Raw genomic sequence first — 24,881 nt, forward strand, 5'->3', positions numbered from 1 at the left:
TTAAATAGCAACACTGTGGCTTTTATATATGTAAAAGCATGCATATGAATCATATGGGGCCCGTGTGAGTTCCTACGTGATTTATGTCGTCTGGTCAACAGCAGCAGCACCTTCCCTTCCCCCTCTCTCTTACTTCACACTCCACTACAGAGGAAGCTAGTAGAAACTCGTGCCCACTCATTATGCATTTTTAGGCATTGGCATTACCCAATGAATGTTGCATTTGCATTCTCGCCGAGTCCGCACACACACTGCCCAAATATTTTGATAACACAGGACGTGCTGCGGGGAAAGCGCTGCTCTCATTGCGGTTGGCAAATCAAAATATGTGCATTCATTTGGCTTTTGCGGTGTCACTTGTATTGGCCTCAAAAACATGAAATCATTTATGTAATGCCAGCAGAAAATTATTTAGTGGCAAACACAAAAACCAAAGACCAATCACCAGCCAATTTAATTGAGTACGTCTAGTATTTTATTGATGCGTTAAGAAAACTGAATCAAGCGTAATTACATTTTTAATTTGCCACTTCAAGCGTGCCAAATCATATAGATTTATTTATTTGTGGCACAACTCGTGCTTTGAATTTTAAGTCAAGACACAAGTGCCCCGGGTCGTTATCTGTTTTCTATATGCCGCAATTTGTTGCAGCCAAAAAACACAGCACGAAACTTACTCTGTTAAAGCCATAATGCCTTAATATTTCAATTAAATTTATAAAATCACACGAATAGTAAAACTAATTTACACACAACTATATAAAAAACGAGCAATTGAATTAATTTTGCAATGTGTGAGAAAAAAGTAGATGGATTTCATGCTGTCAATTCCCGCTGGGCAAGCGAAGCTGAAAGCTGACGGCTCCAAGGTTAGCAAGAGCAGCAAGCAACAACAACAACAAGCTGCCATGTCTAGGAGGCAACCAAAGAGCTCTCTTAAGTTCATTAAGCCACAGAATATAACATAATTATTCACTTACAATTTGTGCACAACGGCGCGACGCCTTGGCATCTCAGCTTGTTTATATGCGGCGTATACGTAATTTTGTTTAGATGGTGTCGAGCGTTACCTTTGAAAAGATTGACACGCAAAAAGGAGCATAGAGCATAGAGGTTAAATAGAATGTGCAGAGAGTGAAGACTTGGAGAGCAAAGAGAGCAAAGTGTGCATCATTTTGGCTTTAAGGGCGTCGCATTTGGCAAAGTCAATAACAGTTTCAACAAAGTCAACAGACAGGCTGCTAATGCCATTAGAGGACCTCAAGCAGTCCGGAAAAGGCGCACAGCATGAGCTGAGATAGCGATAGAAATGGAGATTCACAAAGCAATTGCAATAGCTAGCAAGAAAGAGAGAGACAGAGTGCAAGTGTGAGTGTGAGTGGTAAAAAACAAAGAGGAAAATGCGGAGACGTTGGGCTTGTTAAACCGCAGCTCATTGCTGTTGCAAAATAAAACCAACATTGGCTCAGGACCCGGCGCCAGGCCCATAAATTCCAACATTTGCCAATAAGTTGAAAGGCTAAAGTTTTACATTGGTAACCGAAAAATATGCAAAGCAGTCATAATTTTACTTTGCAACGAAATATTTTTGTATAAAATTGTTAGCAAACAAACTTTTTTATGCTTCAACTAATTTCAATCAGCTAACAAAAATGTGCTGCTGCGCCTCTATCCACAATCCCTGGCAATCCCGCAATCCTGCAATCTCCACCCAGAATCCCAAAAACACACGCAAAACTTTTGTCAATAATGCCGACGCCGTCACCGACGCCGTCGCCTTTGCCTTCGCCTTCGTCACCATCGCCTTAAACCCTAAAAACCTGAAACCCCCCCCCAAAACCTAAAACCCAACCGATTGCTTTCGCTGCCAGAGCACCGGTGTCAAGACAAAGGCACAAACACAAAGAGCACAAGCTAGAAATGATCCATGCACCTGCCGAAGCTGCTGCTTCGCCTTTGCCTTCGCTTTTACCTCCACTTCACTCCTTCCTGAGTTTCGGAGCGAGTTTATTAAGTTGGGTGTCACCTTTTTGTGTGTTGTCGTTGTCGGCGTTGTGAACTTCTCAGCACATTGCAGCCCCTGGCCATTTTTGAGTATGTTTGCAACTTTGTCTGCTTGTTTTTGTTGTCACTTCATCAGCACGTTGCCTGTGTGTCTCTGCCTCCGCTTTGGGGCACAAATATTCGCAGATATTTCGAGATAGATACAAGTAGCAAAAGTATTCTTAATTCCAGTTCCAAGTTTATATTTTTGTTGGCTGTCACCTTCCGTGTTTGCACATTACTCGCATTTTCATATTCCTCTGACCGTTTTGCATAATTGTCAATTGCCATCAATAAAATGTTTATTAAAAAGTTTTCAAGCTCATCCTCCATCCCTTGAATATTCTCAACTTCCTCAACTCTCGCGGCACTTGGAAATTATTTGCCCATCATGTGTGCTTTTTCACTTAAGTAATTTCATCCCTAAGATTGTATGTAAATGTGTGTGTGTGTAATTCCAAATCTTTGAAACTTCTGCGATGCTCTGCTAACTCATTAATTAACTTTGCCTGCCATTGTTTGCGAATGCTATTTATTCTTGGCTTATCACCGAGCCCAAAGTGCCCGTTGTGCACAACAATATTTGCCTGGCCCAGGCCCACAACCAAAAAGAAAACAATACACAGGAATGGCAAAAGACGCGGAGGGCAATGAGTCGAAATCGCAAAGTTTTAATGAGCTAACGCAGGTAAGTCCACCTTCTAATTAACATTTAACGAAAATTCATTTAACTTTGCACATGCTATATAACATTAAGAGATAGTACTTTCATTAGATCAAAGCTAATCTAGTGCTATAATCACATGCACTAACACCAAACGCACATTGATAAATCCCATAGATCAACCCATTACGTTTCTCCTCTGCTTCGTTTCTTTCATTAAGTTTGCAGCGCCATCTGTGTTCGGAGCATGGAAACTACTTGTTAAGCATAGTGAGCTTAAAGTTGTTACAAAAGTTCAACGGAAGCTTTCAGGCAAATGAATGATTTACCAAATAAGTACCGCATTATTAAAGCTTTTATGGAAATTCCCTTGAGGTTGTGAAATTGCGATGAAGTATATTAAAAGTTATATAATTTCATGCTTATGGAAACTTACTAATTCCCCCTATGAATTTGGGGGGCATTATTTTGTTAGGCCACCTCAAGGGAATTTAATCGAACAAATAAAGTTTGAACACGCACAAACATTGCGGTATTACCAAGTTTTCTCGATGAGAAAACTAATAAAAGTAAATAATTTAATATGCATGAAAAACTTGATTACCATTAAGTTATCGATTCTTGCATAAGCAGAACTACTTATTATAAAAGCACAAAAAAGCTCTCTCCAAACAGTGTGGCAACGCCCGCAACGCTTAAGCATGTGCTCTGCAAGGCTGCAAAGCTATCATGTGCATGCCCAAACATGTGTTTGTGCCTCTGCGCCTGTGTGTGCGTGTATACATATGTGTGGCCGCGCGGCTGTGTGGGTGAGAGATTGTATCCAAATTGCTCTCTTGGCACGCATTTGACTTCAGAACGAATTGAATTTCAGTGCGTTCGCGAACAGCCTTTCAAAACGTTGTGCGCCAGCGGCGGAAGCGGATGAACGATACAAAATCCACCAAGTGGATATGTGAAGTGAATGAAGCCAAAGAGAAAGAGAGCGAGCAAGGAGAACAGCAAAGGAAAACAGTGACAAAAAACCAACAAAAAAAATGTTAGCATACTTATTCGAGTTTGTGCTGGTGGTCAAACGTTAGTTAGTTTTTGTGTGTTTGCCTGCCTTTGGCAACGACATCGAAATTGCCATTTAATGAATTCACAATTGCAACAATAACATGCAAAAATGTGACCCAATTCCAAGTGCGATTGTTGGGCGGAAAGGAAAAATATAACAACAAAAACAACAACTCGATTAAGTCAAATTGTAAATGCATTTGCAATCTGAACCGAATTTGCTGTGACATGCGATACAAGCAATAAAATCGACGGGACAAAAAGTAGTTGCAATAATTATAAACAATTTGCATAACGCTGTGTGAAACGTGAAGCGTTTTGACTTGTGAATAGTGCGGCAATTAAATCGGAGCACATATACTATATAGAAATATATGTAACACTTCTGTTAAGCAGCAGCCCCAAAAAAAAAAAAAAAAAGTTTTCCTTTAACTGTGCTGCTCTTTTTGTGAGGCAGCAAACAGCACAGCTGATTGTCAACGACGACGCGACGCAACGCAACGAGGGAGAGAGCGCGAGCTCAGCTCATCGCTGCTCAGCTTTCAGCGAACATGTTGGCTTGTTTGGTTTGAGCCACAGCCACAGCCAGAGCCAGAGCCAGAGAGTCAGCAACTCCAGTACTCCGTATAGGAAAGCATAGCATACCATAACCACCCCCAATCCGTATTGCCTGCTGGCTAACGTAACGAGTTTCGAGACACGCACGCCAACAGCCAACAGCCAGAACAACTACAACAAGAAGAACAACGACAGAGTTCACGTCCACATCAACATCCACATCCACATCCACGTAATATAGCCATAATCAAAGGTAGCCGTAGCCGTAGCCGTAGCCCAGGTCAACAGCTCGGGGGTGCACGCACGTGTGTGTGTCTGTGGTAAGTGCATAAATTGTATCATCTCGATGGTACTTGCTGCTACTACGACTACTTGCTACATGCCACTTGCCACTTGCCAACTTTTACGGGCCAGCGAATGAGCGAATAATGAAATATTTATGCGTTTCGGGTTCGCCATTTCCTCCTCCTCCTCCTCCTCCGGCCCCGTTTCGTTCATCTGTTTTTCTATGCCCACGAAACGTGGGGACAGATCTGTCAAAACTCTTTCACATTTTGCACTTTGCAACATTAACTAAAACAACAGACGGGTTGGAGTATGTTTGTTTATCTTTGGGTTTAAGCCTCGGGTCGGGGTTGCCAAGGCATATCACATATCGATAGCAATTATGGCACTTTTGGTTTCCCGGATACGATTGTTATTATTATGGTTGAAAACTAAAGCGCAATATCATTTGGAATAACACCTGTTTTTCCCCAGAAATACTGCCTTCGCCGAGGCACTCAAACAAATTGAGGGGCTCTGCTTTCAATGCTCAATGCATTAGGGGTGGGGAGGGGAGGAGAGGAGAGATGGCAGTGAAAGTGCTGTGGCCATACGGCAGTCAGCAGTCAGACTCATCCCTACATCAACACCTCAGCCAAACATACATATAAGTACATATATGTATGTATTTATGTAAGTATGTCGGCACTTGTGTTGTTCTTGTATTATTCATTACTTCGCCAGCTGCAGCCACACTTCGAGCGAAAGAGCACTTCAAATGTGTTTTCAGTCATTTGTATTATAACATTTTCCGCTTGCATATTTATTTTCGTTTTAATTGAAAACATATGCACGTGTAGATGTGTGCTGTCTGTCGATATTATTCTAAATATAATTATAATACACATTTTCGATTAGACCATGTGGTCTAAGCAACAATAAAATCTATTTTAAGACATTTAAGTATGGCTTAAAATAGACAAATGTATATGCGCAACAATTATGAATATTTTGCATTCCATTAATAAGAATTGTAATGACCACGCGCTAATTCAATTTATTTATGCAAATAATTCACCAGCTGATAATTGCGTAAAACCATAAATAATCACAAGCCAATTAAAATGGAAATCAATGCAAAATCAACGCATTTGGTTTTGTGAAAAGGTCGATGTAGGTCGATGCGGTAACCGCAAATGCTTTAGTTGTCCTGGTCGTATTTCCTCAGTTGCCATGGCAATAATATTTGCCACATCCTTGCCACGAGCTCAAAACTTGCCCCCCACAAGGTAATAAGAAACAGCGCCAACTTTCAAGGTGGCACGCATTAAATTCCAGTCAATTAAATGATTTATTTATAATAGCATTATAATGCGGTATAGTTTACTCTATAAATAAACGTATTTCCTTTTGCACTAAACTCATTTGTGGGCTAATGACTTTATTGTTTAGTACATGCGCTTGCTAACTTAAGTACTCGCATGCTCGACCTTGCCAACAAAGAAAGAAAGAAAGAATGAAAGCAAGAAAGAAAACCTTCTGAACTCAAGAGCAACCCCGCTTAGTTTGTGTGTGCCAACGTCTGCTCAAATGATAGGCTTATCCAGAAAGAGGTTTACTCGCCCATTCCTCCCCCAGATTACTGCGAATTCAACTAGCCAAGTCGAGCATTGAGCGCAAATTAAGTATACGTCGCAAATGTAATTGTAGATTATAGCGAAAAAGGCTAACGAAACTTTTTGGATTGTGGTTTGGAGAGGAGTCTTTCTCAATTGCTCAGAATTGCTGATTATTGTGCTGTAATATCAAATTATACTTCAGTAGACTTTTCCCTAAACATTTTTGCAGAAAATATGAAGCTCTCAGACACCATGGCGACGCCGATTGAGGAAAAACTCGATCAAAACTTGAAGGTGAGCTGCAAGATTTGTAATTTTTTTGGGGGGTTGTCATTAATCAACATCTCTTTGAACATTCACGAATATTCCAATATGCAACAGGTGCGCTCTGGCATGGTACATGTTAGCGATGGCAAGAGCAGGCCAGAACCACTTAGACTTAACTTAACAATGGAATTGTTGACCTTGCAAAAGTTGGAAATTGTTACGCCAACAAGCTCACAGCACAATGGACCCCCGATGGAATCCAAGGTATGTTAATACACTTGTTGTTCTTCATTAAGTAGCTAAGAAAATCATGTTGAACAACTTTTGCTTGATGACAACAACAACAACAACAACACCAAACATCAGGAGCGTATGGTGCAAATAACGAGACAGAAGCAAGGCGGCCTTGGCCTCAGCATAAAAGGTGGCGCTGAACATAAATTGCCCATATTAATATCGCGTATCTACAAGGATCAGGCGGCGGACATCACCGGCCAACTGTTTGTGGGCGATGCCATCATCAAGGTGAACGGTGAATATATCACAGCCTGTCCACACGACGATGCGGTCAACATACTGCGCAATGCCGGCGACATTGTTGTCCTCACAGTGAAACATTACCGCGCCGCAACGCCCTTCCTGCAGAAGCAACGTAAGTTGAGCTCTGACTGACTGCATGTAACTTTAAACGAAACGAATTCAATTGAAATCAATCGTGTTTTGTGCAGTAACAAAAGACACGCCCGACTCGGACAACGATGTCACATGTGCCGAGCTGAAGGCCGACGAGGGATACAAGTCATCCGTAAATAGCGGCACCATAAGTCGCAGCTGCAGTCGGCCAATGTCAATTTGCTCGGAGCCCGAGAAACGTTGGACTGATGTGGTGGCTGGTAAGTACTCCTCGAGTAGTGCACAGCCCACTCGAAATTCTCTTTTTGCTAAGCTATTTTCACAACTCTGCAGTGCCGCTAATGATGGCCTATGTCACACGTTACATCTATGGCACGGACAAGCTGCGCCCGAATGCATTCGAGGTGCGTGGTCTGAATGGTGTCACCACCGGGGTCATACACTGTGATGAGCTGGCGATACTTAGCCAGTGGTTAAAACTAATTACCGACAATGTTGTGGGCCTTACACATCTGCAGGTGAGTTAAATATTGACAAAAGAAATTGTTTAAGAAGAGAATGTTATTCTATTCAAAATATGATTTCGTTTCCTTTGCCAGATGAAACTTTACAATCGCAATTTTGCCGTGGGCGAACGCATTGAGTACATGGGCTGGGTCAATGAGGGAGTTATCAACAACAATATATCATGGCAGAGCTATAAGCCTCGATTTCTGCTGCTCAAAGGCACCGAAGTGATGCTATTCGAAACGCCTCCGGTATGTTGTTATTTAAATATTCTACATACATACATACATACATATGTAATCAGGGTATAGTTATGGTTGTTGCTTCAATATTCAAAACTAATTAGGACAAGAGCTTAACAATATAATCTTTTATTCTCATTTATTTGGCACATTATTTATTTATTTATTTAAGCGAAAAGCCATCAATTTATTTGAGGTCATATTTAAGTTTAAACTTTTCATACCCGCTAGTCATAAGGTTGAAGGGTATTATGACTTTGTGCAGGCACCTTTGAATGTTCGTTGATCTGTCTGTCCGTCTGTCTGTTTTTCCATACGAAACACTGTATCTCACAGACTAAATTAGATACAAAAAAAGATAGCTATAACATTGCTTTGATTTACAAGCCGCACAATTTTGTACACTATAGTATATTTTGAATATAGTACCATATAGATATACCAATCATATATTTCGGTATATTTTAGTATCTTTTCAGTATATTAAGTTAGTTTATGCTAACAATAATGTGTAGTGTGTATCTCACAGTCAATCACCATTGACAGTAGCTTTTCTACTTGTTCTTTAACAGCACTTTTGTCAATATGCCATATATACATTTCAGTATATTCAGTATTATTTCGATATATTTTTTTAGTATATTTCAATCAGAATACTGCACTGTTTTGCTTTTATTGAGAAAGGGTATTGGGTCTCTCACAGTTGAGCACACTCAAACTCCGATTTCTTACTTTGTTATTCACATCTCTCGCAGTCGAGCACACTCAACCGTAGCTTTCTTACTTTGTTATTCCCATCGCTCATCATTTAACAAATTTAATACGCACTTAAAGCTACTTTTATTTGGATGCATATCTTTTTCTTCAATTGCCAACTTTATTATGCATCTAATTGGATATGGAAGCATTTTCAGTCAGCTTTGTCATGTTGCTCCCCCTTTGTGTGCATTTGCCTAAACTTGCTCAAAGCAAATGTCGCTCCATGCTGTGCTAATTTTATGTGTCAAGATACAACCCTTTTGGAGCACCCAACAACCACACACACACACATACATCCACACACACAGTCTCATAGAGAAACATGTGCACGAAAAATTGTACTTTTGCTCTAATGAGCAGCCTTTTGCACCGTGAACGGGTGGGGGGCGGTGGTGGGTGAATGCAACCTGCATGAAATGTTGGCCCACGGCTTACAGGATGATTCCACATAGTTGGGCTCCACTTGCCACTCACTCATCGCTGTCAGCAGTGGCGCAATTGCACACAGTTTGACAGACTGAGATGAGCACTTAGTGTATGCTTTAAAAATAATATTATCAGATTTAAGTAGAGTGTCAGAGTTGTCAGACTTCTCAATAAAGTATAATGTGCTTCTCTCTCTCTATCTCCTTCTTTCTGTTTTTATTTGCAGCTGAATGTGGCGGGTATTAGCAAGGCTTTGGTGGTGTATAAAGTTTATCAAACAATGTTTCGCATTGTGAAGGAGTCGGAGACCGTGGATAGCCGACAGCATTGTTTTTTTGTTGCAAAGTTCTGGACACGAGCCGCGTTATTTGAGCGTGGAAACCCGCCAAGAGTTGCTGCGCATCGAGAACAGTTGGAACGCCGCAATTGTGACCAGCGTAATCAAATTGGGCGTAAGTACAACAACAACAACAACAACAGCAACAACAAACATATACAACACGCTTTCACATGACCTTCATTAAGTACATGCATACGAGTACTTGCGGTGTATTGCCTGCAACTGAAACTGTTTATAATTTCGCATGTTTGTTTGTAATTAGCCAACCAGACAGTTGGTCGCTATGTAAACTCCGATAAACGTGAACGTGATTCCAATTACTCGTTAATTTTTAAAACGAAACACTGAAACTGCCTTGAACCAAAAGGTCATGGCTGCTGACCTCAACTTAAATCAATGGAGAATGTAGAATGTAGAAATTTAACAAGTTTCCAATTACCGAAATTATATATATATTAAACTACATATTTCGCAATTAGAAGAACGACAAGAATAGTCAAGTATTTATTTGTCAAACTCATTTCAGGTTTAAAGATACTTATAAACTTTTTATATCTACAACTCACAGGGTAGAAGGGTATTTATAACATTCTTTTTAATTTTTTATGATTCCTGAAAATTTAGTTGCTGTCGGAGAAAAATTGTTGCAGTTATTCAATAAATAAGAAATGGGTAAAAATAAATATTCTACGGGTCTTAGTTGCTTTGTCTGACAATCTGGTATGTTTTGCATTCTATGGTATATTTTGAATGCAATACTGTACCAATATACCAAATATAGTCTATTTGAAGTATTTTTCGGTATATAGTTTGCGTATTTTAAAAAGAATACCTCACCGTCTTGCTTTTATTCAAAATAGGTAGCTGGTGTCTCAAAGTCGAGCACACTTGACTGTAGCTTTGTGACTTGTTAACTACTGAGATTATAAATAAAATTGCGTTACACTACATATTTTGCTATTGGAAAATAAATATTTCTCACGCTTAAGTATTTATTGGCCAAAACCCATTTAAAGTTCAAAGACAAAGTTGCTGTTATAGCCAATGACGACGACACAAACGTTGCGGCAATTTATTTAATGTTGCAAGTGTTCCATCCACACATACTCACACACAAGCAGTTTTTCGTAGTTTTTGTAAGCTGCACAAAAAGAAGCAGAAGATGCCAGAGAGGCAAGCCAATGACCGACATAAACGACGCAACAGAATGAAAGCAATTTTGGCCAGGACAGAATCGATACGAATTTCGTGTGCAATTTCGAACACTTTGAGACAAGCAAAAGAGACTATTGAACCTTTTGTATTAGCTGTTATTTTTGGCCATTAGAGACAGAGCTACAAGTGCTACAAGTATTGATATGGAAAGCATTCGCTTTGTGCTGGTGCTCAGGGCGTATATGTAATATTTTAGAAGTGAGACTCAATCAACGAAGTGTGCACGCTATAAATAAATACAAACTTGCCCAATATCTACCATATACACATATATATTTACATATACGTATAACCTTAATTATATATCTACATATATCCAAATCTATATATATATAGCGCAAGACCTTTGCCGTTTCGCATCATGGCAAAAGCGGTGGCTTGACACTTGACTGGCAGGCGGGATTCTCACTGACTGAGGGGGGCCGACTCCGCTGTGGTCTGGCAGTATAAGTTCTCACAGCTGCGCGGCTCCAGTGACGATGGCAAATCGAAATTGAAGCTACATTTCCAGGACAACGAGACGCGGGCAATTGAGACAAAGGCAAGTGTCAAAAGTTGATAAATTTCTTAATTGCTTTTACTACCCGCCACCATTGAAAATACATTCTCGAAATCTACTAAATCGTATCCTTTTTGCCCCTCTCGTGTTTCATGTATAGGAATTAGAGTGCCAGGTTCTGCAGAGTTTGCTATTTTGTATGCACGCGTTTCTCACCGCCAAAGTTGCTTCAGTGGATCCCGCATTTTTGAGCTCGATACAGCAGACCTAAGCTATCGATAATTGTCATCATAGCGCTATCGATAATCTGAAAATCAAAAATTAAATATATAGTAAGCTTAAAGAAAACTAAACAATTTGTATTTCAAAAATACAATTGAGATCAATATGTTTAAGATACAAAAGTTTGCAAGTAAGCCAGTTATAGATACTAAGTAATTGCAGTAATAATTAGTTGAATTTGAGTTACATTTGATATATGAAATTATTACAAATATAAACAAGATGAATGAAAAAAAGAAAACGTAGAACGAATGATATACTTAAAGTGAAATCTCTTGGTGCAACACAGTAAATTTAAGCGTGCTCTAGGCTTCTTTCCTATATTCAAAAGTAAAAATTAGTTAAAAACGTTGTAATTGTAAACAATTGAGTACGAGTACTTAAATATATCTTATATACATACATATATATGACGAACAATTAACAATTAGCTATTAGCAATTATATTAGTAATATTTATACTTATTGTCAAACTTGGGCTTTACACAATTACTAAAAAACAAATAACGAAAGCTGCAAAACATCAACTGATTCAACTGATTAATCGAATTGAGTGAAAACTCTAGTTATTTTGGTCAACTAAAAACATTATAAATGGAAATGGAAACCATGTGCATTATAGTGAAAATTTAATTTTCAATTTTAATGAAAATGCAAATTCAAATGAAAATGCAAATGAAAATGAAAATGCTATTGTTATTATTGTATTATTACTAGATATTTATTCTACAAAACTTTGCGCTTTTTCAATTCAATTCAATTCAACCGAATTAAATCAATTATTTACTCATTTAGTTTTAAGCATTGTCATTCGAAGCGCATACAAAACAAAAACGAAAAAGTTCAAATTACATTAAACATTCTCTCATTAATTTAGACTAATCAAGTTACATTTTAAACGACAAATTTTATCATTGCACACACATTGAAACATTGAAAACAGCCACCGAAATTCGCATTCGCAATTTACATTCATATTTTATTAGATTTTACACCCACATTAAAAGTCAGCCGATAATTTAAGTGATTCTCCATTGTAAATAAACAAACCAACCAACAAAAAAGTAACCAAAACATGAACCTAAAAAAAAAACAGAAACAAAAACAAAAACAAAAACATGTCATGCGTCAATTCAAACGTGTCTTTCACACTCACACACTTAAACACACACACACACACACCCAGAACAATTTGTTGCTTGTATTCATAAGGCATTAGTCATTGGAATAAATGGTTGATTTATTGTACTCAACTTAACTCAGCACAAAATGTACTAAGACAGCCATTAATGCTTAAATATTGTTAGATGTAATCACACAGATTAGTACTAGTTATAGCCACTAGTACATAATCGTATATAATCGGACTTGTACTTGTAGTTGTAGTAATTACAGGTATTTCCTTGCCAGCAGCAACAGTCAACGCAACTCATCAACGCAATCATATCAATAATATCAATTATCAAGCCCACGTACTCACTTATAGATGTACATACATACTCATAGATACATGCATATATGTATATGTATTTGAATATGAACAAGGACAAAGCTAAATGTGACAGAAAATTAATGGATTAAATATATATGTAGTAGCTAATCGTATACACAACAACAAGATACACTAACTCGATTTACTTTGGCTTGCCAAAGATAAAATATCATTGCAATTAATACTAAACTATTAAAATATTAGATCAATAATAATCTAGCAATCCTTATAAGTTTACAACTTGTCCGTTAAATGAGCTTTATCAATCCTGCAATGATATTTTGAAAAAAAGACATGCATAAACACAAGCGAGATAGTTGCAGAAGTAAAAGTTCAAATTAAAATAATCATTAATAATTTAATTTCTTTTACCATCATTCGGGAACTTCTGTGACTACCCTCGCTTGCTTAATTTCAGACAAACATACATATACACATACAATATTGAATATTTATGTAGACTGCAAATTTACAAGAATACAAAAACCAGCGAATAAACCTTGCAAAAAAACAAAAACAGAACTCTAAAGAAGCACCACATAGCAACAATGTATAAATACGAAATAAATAAATATTACGAGTATAACAAAAGAATATAGAAAAAATACCAACTACATATTTACAGAATATACTACAGTATACCAACAGACAACAGACACAAAACAAACAAAGCTATATATATACTATATGATAAATATACATATATAATAATCCAATAGAGCTCATGAAACTATTTAAAGGATTTTACGATGTATTCAAGACTTAATTTTCATATACAGATCAGATACTGTATTAATAGATTTTGAAATACTTCAGAACGATTTAAAGTTTCGTATGCAAAAGTCACAGACTGCAGTTAAATTAAGAAGATCCATAAACGATCCTGTAGGCTTTTGTATTTAACCTCTCAATCAAGGCACCTTAACACAGACCAAAATACGTAAATGCACCACAAATATTACCAAATATAACCAAAGGCAGTAATAATAATGCAAAATACTATTTTTAAATAAACAATACAAAGTTAAGCCCCCTTGCAGATTATGTCCAAATAATTCTCCAATATTCACTATTCTATTCTCCAATTTTATTACAACATCTCTCTATATTCTTCTTCAATGATATCTGCAGGGGTTTGAAGCCCAAACCTTACACCAAATACCAAAGTTTAACTGTGCATACCATATAACTAAGTACATAGAATTTATTGTAATGTGTGTGTATATCATATAAGACAGAACAGCAAATCAAACATAATGCTGATCTATTCATTGCTTGTATACCACTTAAAATAACAAAAAGAAAGATCAAGCTATCTGCTTTATATCAATATCAAAGTATCTTTAGCTGCGCATTGTTAACGCAATTAATGTAACAATAAAACAAGGAATCAAACACATCAGATTCATGTGCATCTAACATACGATAAGCTTTAAGAATGTACACTCATATAGCATATACTTAATCCTATGTTACATAAATGTCACACCATCACTTTACCTAAGTTAATACTTACGATTCTTTTGCAGTTTTATAATTACCCGAAAATTATTATAATAATGAATGTATTCGTTTCGATAATTGCGAAAATCAATAACCAATATTATGAATAAAACAAATAATGCCCCAAAATATGCAACTTGAATTATTTTAGATATCAGTGGAACAGCTTGGAGAATATTTTAATACCTTCTATGCAATATTTTAAACTAACTATGAGATACCGGCTACCCATTTTCAATCAAAACATTCAGTATTATTCTCTGAATATACTAAATTTTTGTAACGAAAATAAACTGAAATATACCAAAGACAATATTTTGTATAATATATCAAAGGATATATTATTATATCTAACGCATAGAAGTAATAATATATACTTTGTTTTATTTTATAATTTTTATGCGCTATCTACTGTCTCAAAGCAATAATATTTAGATATACCAAATATGACCATTGGTATATTTTGGTATTTTTCGGTACATTGATGTACAACTTGTTTTGGGTAATAAAAATTAGAATTGAGACTTCTGTGGAATATTGAATTTAAGTTTAATATTTTCTATTGATACTAATTTTTGTTTCGAATAGCTTGAAATCCTATCCTCTGTTGAAATATTTTTGAATTTTCAATTCACACCTTTTCTTTCTAAAATTTCCCCTTCCCTGCTTCAATAAAATACACATGTGTTTAGTAATACCAACTAAAAATATTGAAGTGATTTATTTAAACATAAAAAACAGTTGAGTATAAATAATTTAAATATGATTATTTGTTCATCACATTGCATTTTCACATGGCTGCGTGAAAATGCATTGAAAATCACCTTTGTAAACAATATAATGATTGATAATAATTATGATTTAAATAACATTGCAGCAAAGTCGATGGCTGGCAACTTTGCTATGCTCACTTAACGATAACACCTATAACTTAATATACATTTTGTGAATGTGTTTTTGAAGCAACAATTGATTGATTAAATGAATCATGCGACTTGGCAAACTCTTTTTATGGCTGTGTAAAAAAGAATTTGCCAAAACTCGGTAACTACTTCTATGGCAGGGATAATGATAACATTAGCTCAATTTGTATTTGGGTTATTAGCCTTATATACATAACACATTTCTGGTTAAAGCTTCCGCTACGCTGACACTATATAATAAAGCTATGTACGTATGTATGTGTAGGTGTATGTACATATACAAACTCATGCAGACCTCGAAGCAAGGATCTCGAGAGTTACCTTAAATTCCATTTTGCATATGCTCAATGTTGGCTTCGTACCAATTACAAATTGTTGCTTAAATATTTCTGTATTATCTACACAGCGTTTTCAATAATTCTACATACTTCATCTTGTATGCAAACGTTAATAATATTTGTAATTATATTTTTTGGGGTATAAACTCGTATCGTATAGTTATAAGTTATGTATTTATGTATGTGTATTTTGGCATTATGAAACTACTGGCTAGTCTTAACTGTAAACTTATGGTTTTCAGCTACAACATTTGATTTATATTTTGGCATCGAAACCTAAGTGTAAGTACGTTGTATGCGAAATTTGCATTAGTTTAGCTAGATCCGAATGTGTCGTAAGTGCTAAGCTAAAACTGATAACTGATAACTCAATGTTAATGTTAAACCCTCACTCAAGTTGAAGTTGAAGTTGTTGGTAAATTTCCCACCACTCAAACCTATACGTAATAGATCTGAAAACGTGCGATCGGTCGAACTCAAACATCGGCCGCCTCATTCGCCTCAGCATCCGCCAGACGAACCAACGTCACCGTCACCTCGGTGGTCACGCCATTCACGGCCAGCTGCTGATCTCGCCACGGAGTTGTGAGCGTCCTTAAACGCTGCCTCAGGCTGCCGGGTGTCACAATCAGCTTATAAATGGCCACTGCGGGTATCATGATGACTGAGGAGCCAGCTATGCTCCAGCCCAAGGCATTCGCCCAGTCGGGATACACGTAATCCGCATACGTCAACGGCTCATAGCCGAGCAGCCCATAGACAGTGATGAAGAGCAGAAATATGGGCGCCACAAAGCGCCAGCAAACCTGCCAATATCTGCCCGGGGGAAAGCCAATCATATCGCGAATATCATCGCTGAAACGCTTCGTGCCATAGATCCAAGACACGGCAATGGCCTCGAAGAACACGGCGACCAATATAGAGTAGCCTGCGGCATAGCGATCCAGCAGATGGAAGAAGTAGAAGCCACCTTGAGTGCAGCTGGCGAGGCCAACCACAAAGTACAAGGAGAACAGCCCAGCGACAAAGAGTTCGCGGTTTTTGCGTATCTTGGGGAACTCATCACTCAGCGCTGTGATAATGGCCTCTGAGCCACCAAACTGGGAAGTAGAAAAAACGAATTATACGCATTCATTGACAATCGATTTCTATGCTTACCGAGCTGTCCAATCCCAGTGTAAGCAGCATCATAAAGAAGATCAGCGCCCAGAAGATGCTGCCTGGCATAGTGGCAATTGCAGCTGGATACACAACAAACACCAAGCCTGGTCCCTCAGTGGCCACATCCTCAATCCGCACCCCAGATGTGTGCGCCATGTAGCCCAGCACCGAGAATATCACAAAGCCAGCCACAAAACTCGTGGCCGAGTTGATGAAACTGGTGAGCAGCGCATCTCTGCAAAGCCAAGTCAATTAGCAAACTCTTCCGAAAAATATATAAAAAATCTTAAGTACTTATAGACATTGTTGTGATATTTATTATACGACGCGTAGGCCAGCAGCACACCAAAGCCTGGACCCAAGGAGAAGAACACCTGTGTGGCTGCATCGACCCACACTTCCGCCTTGTAGATGGCATCAAAATTGGGACTCAAATAATACTGTATGCCCATCGCCGAGCCGGGCAGTGTAATGCCGCGTATGAGTAATATCAGCAGCACGGCATATGGGAAGAGGGCGGTGAACCAAACCACTTTGCCCGAGGTGCTAATGCCCTTCCATAGCGAGAAGTAGCATATCAGATAGACCATGAGCAGGCACAACGCCATGTCCCAGCGTATGTGACCCAGATCGTGCAGTCCCTCGCTCTGATTCAGCTCAAGTATATAACGACTGTGAATGATAGATTCGAGTATGATTGAGTACATCCGTCGATATGTATGTGTGTCTCTCTGTCTGTTTGCCACTCACTTGAAGTATTCAGAGGCAGCCGATTGAAATCGCTCGACGGGCACAGCGGGCGCAATGCTGGCGAATGTTACATTCGCATACGTCTCGTTGGCCAGAAACAAACTCTGATTGCTGAACGCATAGAAATCACTCAGATTGCCAACCACTGGTCGCGTGTTTTGACCCTCAAACTAAGAACAAATCATTCACAATTTGTATATGGATAATAGTGTATTTGTATTTACCGGCTTGCAGTTGGGCGTATTCCAAGGATTGTTGCACGACGTCCACGGCAACACATTGGTGAAGGAGGCAAAGAAGAAACGCAGCGACCACGCAATGATCACATTGTAATAAAAGTCCACATAGAAGGCTATCAGCACTACAGCATAGCCAATGCCTGCAACAAAGAAAGAGACTCTGTTACAGTGAAAACTCGGGTAGCAAACATCTACATTAGCCGAAAGCTCCGTTTACTAGATTCTTCTTCTATAGCTCTTGTTACATTGGCTGACAATCTGATATACTTTGTACTCTATGTTATATTTAAAATAGAGTACTATATCAATATACCAAATACATCCTTCGGTATATTTCAGTATTTTTGTGGTATATTTAAGGTATATTTGTAGAGAGTTATTAAAAATGGGTAACGGGTATCTCACTCGACTGTAGCTTTCTTATTTGTTATTTATTTATTTCTTTGTTAAGCCATATTATTCGAAGTAGCAGATTACAGCTATTGCTGCTTGACTTACCCTTAAAGAGCGGCACTAAGCGACCCCAGCAGGTGATGGCTCCCTTACGATTGTGCTGACCCAGCGCCAGCTCCATATAGAATAGAGGTATGCCGCCCACCACCAACATAATGCAGTAGGGCACAAGAAAAGCGCCTGTAAAGTTGCCAAAAATAATGTAATATTAAAATAAAATTATTATTATTTCACACCTGTATCGAACTCTAATTTCTATGCTTTTTCGTATACTGCATTGCGACGAAACACCCAATAACCAATTTTTGATAATCGTACCTTCGATTTGAAATTGCCGCATTATAGGTTGAATTTCAAAAGAAAATGTGATGCACAGTGAGCACGTATATATCTTATAAGTTTGAATTCTCGAAAAATATTTAAATGAAAATTATGATTTTGAATCAGTTTAAAAGTAACAGAGTTAAACAATAATTGCAAGGTTAAATAGTGTTAATATAGCTAAATATTTTAATTGTGTGTCACATATAGATTACATTTTACTGACGATTTGGTTGAATTTCGTTTTAAATTGTTGTATTTAAAGATAAATTTTCTATATATCAAACATACCTATTCATTTTATTGTATTAATTCTTATTCTTTTATTTTTAAAAAGCTTCTTTAGAGTCGTAGAAATAAGCAAATATTAAAATAAAATTCGATTTTCTGGAACCTTTAAAATCTAATTATTGGAGATAGTCAAATTTTTCTATTATGACTTTAATTTGGAATAGTCTTATTATTGATCTCAATTAAAGGAAATATGCAGCAAATCGATTATATCTTATATTGAATTGTTATATTAACAAATCCTTTAAGAAAACTACAGATTTGAGATAGGGCACAAAAAAGTCGCCTCAGAGGTCGCAAAATTTAATAAAATATTTAACTGAAAATTGTATTTTTCTGAATATAACGCTGAAAAGTAATTCCGTGTACTCATTAGACTCTAAATGTTAGACACTCGGCTTATACTGAAGATGCTAACCTTTCATTTTCAATGGTTTTTTTTAATTTGTTCTGTATAATAAATATATTTGTCTTTCAATGATTTTTACACTAACTCATTCGTTTGAAATTCCACATTTTCACATGTTTGAGGTAATATAAATGGTTATCAGAGTCGCTATAGTTGCAAGGTTATCTAGAAACTGTTCTATCAATGTAGCTAACATTAATGTCGTTCAAAAATTGCAAGCAATTTGCTTGAATTAAGCTAACTTCCATTGGGCAGTTATGATTAAAGCGCAATCAACTTTTTCTAATACTTATTTTACGACACCCGATTATGAATAACAATATGCGACAGAGGTGTGTGTGAATGTGTGTGTGATTGACCCGTGTCAAGCTCTATGGTTGGCACCCACACACACACACTTCGACACACACACACAGAGATACACAAAATCAAATTGTTTCACAAGTGCCACTCTAAGGACATTTTAAAAACATTAACAGCATCCAGGCTGGGCTGGCATTGGGATATAGAAGAGAACAAGGCACGGTCCTCCTCGACTGTCTCGTGCAGTTGCCGTTGTCCCTTGGCGTGGTCGGTTAGCTTTTGCCACCCCGGCATACCCCTTCCCCCTCTCTCCCCTTGGTCTTCTCCCTTTTTTGCCTCAGCCCTGCCTGGTGAGCTCTGCCCTGGCAATTGCTAAAGTGCCATCGATACTTTGTTGAGTGACAGCGGGGCGTTTTATGATTTGATTATGTCTATTAGCAGGCAAAGTGGGCGACAAAGTCGTCGACGGCTACAACACAGAGACACAACCAGCCATTATACTCATATACACACTCCCTCACACACACACACACTCACTCACTAGTAAAAAAGGCGCTTGAACATAGCGCTGTCAATTATGTAGAAAACGTAAAACAAAACCTAAAATAAATACCATGCCCAGATAAGGATCTTAAAATCAAATGCAGCTCTGCTGTTGAAGCTGTAATTTCCGCTACTTTACATAGCATTTCCGGTATTCCATTTCCATTTTTTTTCTTTTTTTGGTGTGAAAGATTGAATATTGATAACATGATTGAATAGTCACTTTAAGCAACGAACTTCAGCACTTGACTTTATTTTTGAACTACTTCATTAAATAGATTCTGCATCTGATGAATACATTTAAGCTTCAAATTATAGATACATATATAGGTAATAAGATTATTTTCCACAAAAATATTATTATTGCTTATTTGTTCGCATTTGAGTTTGATTTTCATATACGACCAAAGTGTGAGTTAAAGTAAATAGAGAAGCAAATTAAATATTGTATCTTAGACCTGGGCTATAAATATGAGATGAATGCCAATAATAGGTTTCTTTTTTCAATTTGCATTAGCTTAAATACTTCATTGTAAACAAATGAAATAAAGAACCTTAGTAGATAACTTGTTGAAAGTTGAAACAACTTTACATTAAAAATCCTTCAAATTCGCATAAATAAAACTTTAAATATAATAACAAGATGCAACTTGAAATTGTAGAAATCAGGTGAAATATCTTCAGTTTATTTCTGAAATTTTATCAAATGTCATGAATATAAAATCTGAATCGTTAAAAGGTTGAGAATGTAGAACGTTTCATTATTTAAGCGGATAAAGATTAAAATTCAATTAAAAATGATTTAAAAAATTGTATTAAATTAATTAAATTAACATAAATATTGCCTTTAAACTCAATAATGAAATTGTTTTTCTTTATAAATATTGAGAATAATTAAATAGGGGATTCATTTTAGTGTTGTTTCTTAAATTATTGAGCTTCAAACAATATTAACAGTCCGACACAATAAATATTTAGTAAAAGAGACTGAAATCCTAAACATCAACAATTGTACTCATATAAGCCAAGTTGATCCGTAAGCTGCAATCTCTGCTGACTTGTCATTTCTTGAACTAGTTTTTTTAACCATTTAATAAGCTGCATTTATTTAAAGAACTGTGTCAAGGTGCTCACGAGTGAAATTGCTTGGGAAAGCAGCTAATGTTGAGGTATTTTACCAGTTGCTCCGCCAAGCAGGACGAGGGAAAAATTAAATGCCCACTAAGCTGATGGCATTAAAAGCTAATAATCGCAACCTGTAGGTAGCGCAACGTTGTGGCTCGGCTTAAGCCTGGCAACGTAAGCAAAAGAAGAGGGAGAGGCAGAAGGGGGGAGTGTGCAGAAAGATGAAAATAATATCATAAAATATAATAAAAATGAATACTAAGCTGTCACTGATTGAGTGCAATGGAGCGTATGAAATAACAATTTATTTTTTAAGAGCTGAGAGCGAGCAGCAACAATATATACTATATGAGTATGTAAGTATGAAATAGTCATAAAACTATAAAGGAAAAAGGCAACCAGCCAGCTGGCACACACACACACTGACACACACACACACATGAATGAAAACTCATTTCAACGCCTAAGTGCCGCCGTCAAAAACGTGTGCGGCACATGAATTTGCCACAATGCGTAGCATACGTTCTAAGAAGTGGAAATATGTCTTTATTTTGATGTGTAAGTATGTATGTGATATGTATGTATGTATGTACATACATCAAGCGAGTAACAATAAAAGCCTAGAAAAGCGTGTCCTGCACACACACACACACACACACCCTTCTGGCGATGCTTAGTCACTTCGCGCTGTCAGATTGTGGCAAGGAAATGGTGTGGCAAAAGGAGTAAGTGGGGGAGGCAAATGCGATTATGACTGCCAGATTTAGTTGTCATACAAAAGCACTTAACTTTGAAATTGTTTTGAATGATGGCGTTGCGAAACGAAGATCACAAGTCCTAAGCATATTCTCGCATGAACTTATTTCTTTCTTTGGAGTCGCACGTCTGGACTCTGGGTAATTTCGTATAGGAAGTACGCACTTACGTCCCCCCTTCCCCACTCTCCCCGTACTCATCCATTCACTGCCCAGTTAATGGCAGGCACTTCGCACGCATTTTCACATAGCACTTGTCAAAGTGTTAACAAGGCCAAGTCACTTGTTCTCGTCGTCGTCGTCGTCGTCGTTGCGGTGGTTGAGGAGTTCCTGGTGGCGCTCAATGATGTGTAAAGCCTTATAAATGATTTTTGTTCCATTGTTCATGCGACTGTGTCCCTAATTGGCCACCCAAGCCAAGCCAAGACTTAAGCATAAGCATACGAAATATGTATAGACACTTAAGATAAAGAGAGAGATTTTCTTTCGCAACTTACCACCGCCATTTTTGTAGCACAAATAGGGAAATCTCCAGACGTTTGCTAAATCGACGGCGAATCCAATAACCGATAATAAAAAATCCACCTTGCCGCTCCATGTTTCACGCTGATCGTTGATGCTTGTGTTATCGTTGTCGTGTGGCGTGGACGTCTTTGCTATTTGTCCGGTCGGTGACATCGCCGTTGCGACGATGTCCGTGTCCTTGGCCAAAACGTCGTCGTCGTCGTCGTTTTAGTTGCCAACTCCGTCCGTCGCACGCCAATCCACACACTACAAAATCACAAGAAACAGATACACGATTACATTAAAAATTTAATTGCAATTACTGCAACTCTCTCTCACACTCTGTGTCTCTCACTTTTGGGCTAACACTCATTTAATTCTGCATGTTTGTGGCAGACGACAATTTCGATATATGCTGCTGCTTCTGCTGCTTGAGTGTTTAAGCCGACACTTGATGCTCAATTGAGCCGTGTGGAGTGTGCGGGAGGAGTGTGTGTAGCAAGCAGGTGAGATTTTGTGTGAAAGTGAAATGTCCATACACACTTGAAATCTGTTTGGCCACGACATGTGCTCTCTAGCCCTTCGAGTGCTCGAGTGTTCGCATATTACGCATACGACGTGTGGCGGCCGCACACACAAACACTTCACAATTATAGCACACAAATGCCAAACCATACATATGTAAGTTAACTTTCCTTTCATTGTTCTCAATCGTGTACAACTCAACAAAATACATAACATGTATACATTTTTTTTTTCATTTTCATTTTTTCATTTTGTCACAAACGATTCGCATAATTAATTGTCCCACTTAAATGCGCGCATTGACTTAATTCAAGCTGAGAGCTCTACTCAATTAAACCCAATCCAGACTGAAGATTCAATTAAATAATTTAAAGAGCGCAAAGCTCAGTGTTTTACGGTGAAGATAGCGTTTTAGTTCATCTCACAGAAGACTAGATTATAAATAGATTCGCTTTTATTAATTTTTGCTGCATTATTAAAAAGCGTGATGGTAAGAGAAATTATTTTCTTAAGATTTATTCTTAACTAACGTAAGGATCAAAGGTGAAAATTCTTCTATGGTCCAATTTAAATTTAATATTCAGTTTCGAAATCATTTGGAGATTATTTTGCGAATACTAAGAAAAAAGTAAGTTTCTTTGGATTATAGTTTTAATAAATATTAATTATTATCATCAGAAGGAAAACTCGAAATGTTTTATATGCTTTAAACAATATATGAAACATGTATTCAGTGATTGAACAGCAGATACCTGATTTAATAGGCTTACCAATTAAATAGTTTATAATACATACTATGTAAGCTTTGTTAAAGTATTTGATTATATCTAGAAGCGATTTCTAATTACTTAAGATGAAGAAAAATATGTAATTTAAGATTTGTTATTAGGCAGTGCCACATCGTTATAAAATTTCGAGTATTTGACATATTTGGAAACGTTTTCGGTAAAAGATATAATATAATCGTAAATGAATTCTAAAGGTTTGGGAATAAAAAAAATAAACTAGCCTTTTCTCCACATATTTTTATAATTTTATTAATTGAAATTTTCAATTAACTACAGTATTGGTATCGAAACACTTAAAAAATAATAATGAAATTATATTCACAAAAAAAATAAGTCAGAAATTAAACTAAAACTTTGTGTAAAAAATTTTAAACTATATAAACTGACACTTTCATTATAATGGTATCTGTAGAAAAAGTATAGAAGCACATATAAATTAAACACAAAACAAATTAAAGGAAATGAAATCATTTTTTTATTTATATTATTTTGTATACCATATTAGATAAAAAAAAACAATATTGTGAAAACTAAGGTAAATTTAAGGCATTACTTAAAAATATATTTTATACAAACAAAAAAACAAATAAATCAGACATTAAATCAAAATGTTGTTTATAAATTTTGATAACTTTATTATTTTAAACTTTTGATATAATAACTATGGTAAAGATTTAAGAAAAATATCTGCCACTTGAAGCATACGTACCTGTTCTTCTCAAAGCTCAAATCAATCACTTTTCCCAATCCATTTTACAGATGTCTCAAATTCACAAAATAAATAATTGCAGAAAGAGTTAATTGCGAAATGTTTTAAAAACGACGGCAGGCCAGTTCTTATCACTTATCACTTGAATTGGCAGCTGCAAATACTAGAACACATACTCTCACTGACCGTGGCACATCGACTAGCTGGACAACAACTATAACTACTGAATATTGGGCAACACCAAAACAATTCAGTTGTTGCGCTAACGGTAACATTCAAACGTATGCAAGCAATTTTGACTTTGTCGCTCGCTTTTATAGCCCGCGACAAGTGGTTGGCTGCACCTGCACCCTCCCAGCCTCTGCATACACC

General features: G+C 37.1%; 2 protein-coding genes across 2 annotated transcripts; one reads left to right on the forward strand and one right to left on the reverse strand.

Moving 5' to 3' along the window:
- Positions 1-2,457: 2,457 nt before the first annotated feature.
- Positions 2,458-14,493, forward strand: LOC132792381 (gamma-1-syntrophin). The gene is given in 12 exon segments (XM_060801728.1): positions 2,458-2,731; positions 6,437-6,501; positions 6,589-6,738; positions 6,841-7,126; positions 7,203-7,367; positions 7,441-7,625; positions 7,707-7,865; positions 9,268-9,372; positions 9,374-9,493; positions 10,933-11,013; positions 11,015-11,137; positions 11,256-14,493. Coding segments are annotated over 11 exon segments (1,545 nt in total). The 5' UTR covers positions 2,458-2,731; positions 6,437-6,441; the 3' UTR covers positions 11,367-14,493.
- A 625-nt stretch (positions 14,494-15,118) lies between these two features.
- Positions 15,119-24,772, reverse strand: LOC132792410 (sodium-dependent dopamine transporter). The gene is made up of 8 exons (XM_060801773.1): positions 24,510-24,772; positions 22,481-22,754; positions 18,282-18,416; positions 17,769-17,923; positions 17,545-17,714; positions 17,089-17,466; positions 16,792-17,029; positions 15,119-16,733 (listed from the first exon to the last, which is right to left on the reverse strand). The coding sequence occupies exons 2-8, from the start codon at positions 22,659-22,661 to the stop codon at positions 16,110-16,112; spliced, it is 1,881 nt and encodes a 626-aa protein (XP_060657756.1). The 5' UTR covers positions 22,662-22,754; positions 24,510-24,772; the 3' UTR covers positions 15,119-16,109.
- Between the last annotated feature and the right edge of the window lie 109 nt (positions 24,773-24,881).

Source organism: Drosophila nasuta, chromosome 3 (assembly GCF_023558535.2).
Source record: "Drosophila nasuta strain 15112-1781.00 chromosome 3, ASM2355853v1, whole genome shotgun sequence".
Taxonomy (NCBI): Eukaryota; Metazoa; Arthropoda; class Insecta; order Diptera; family Drosophilidae; genus Drosophila; species Drosophila nasuta.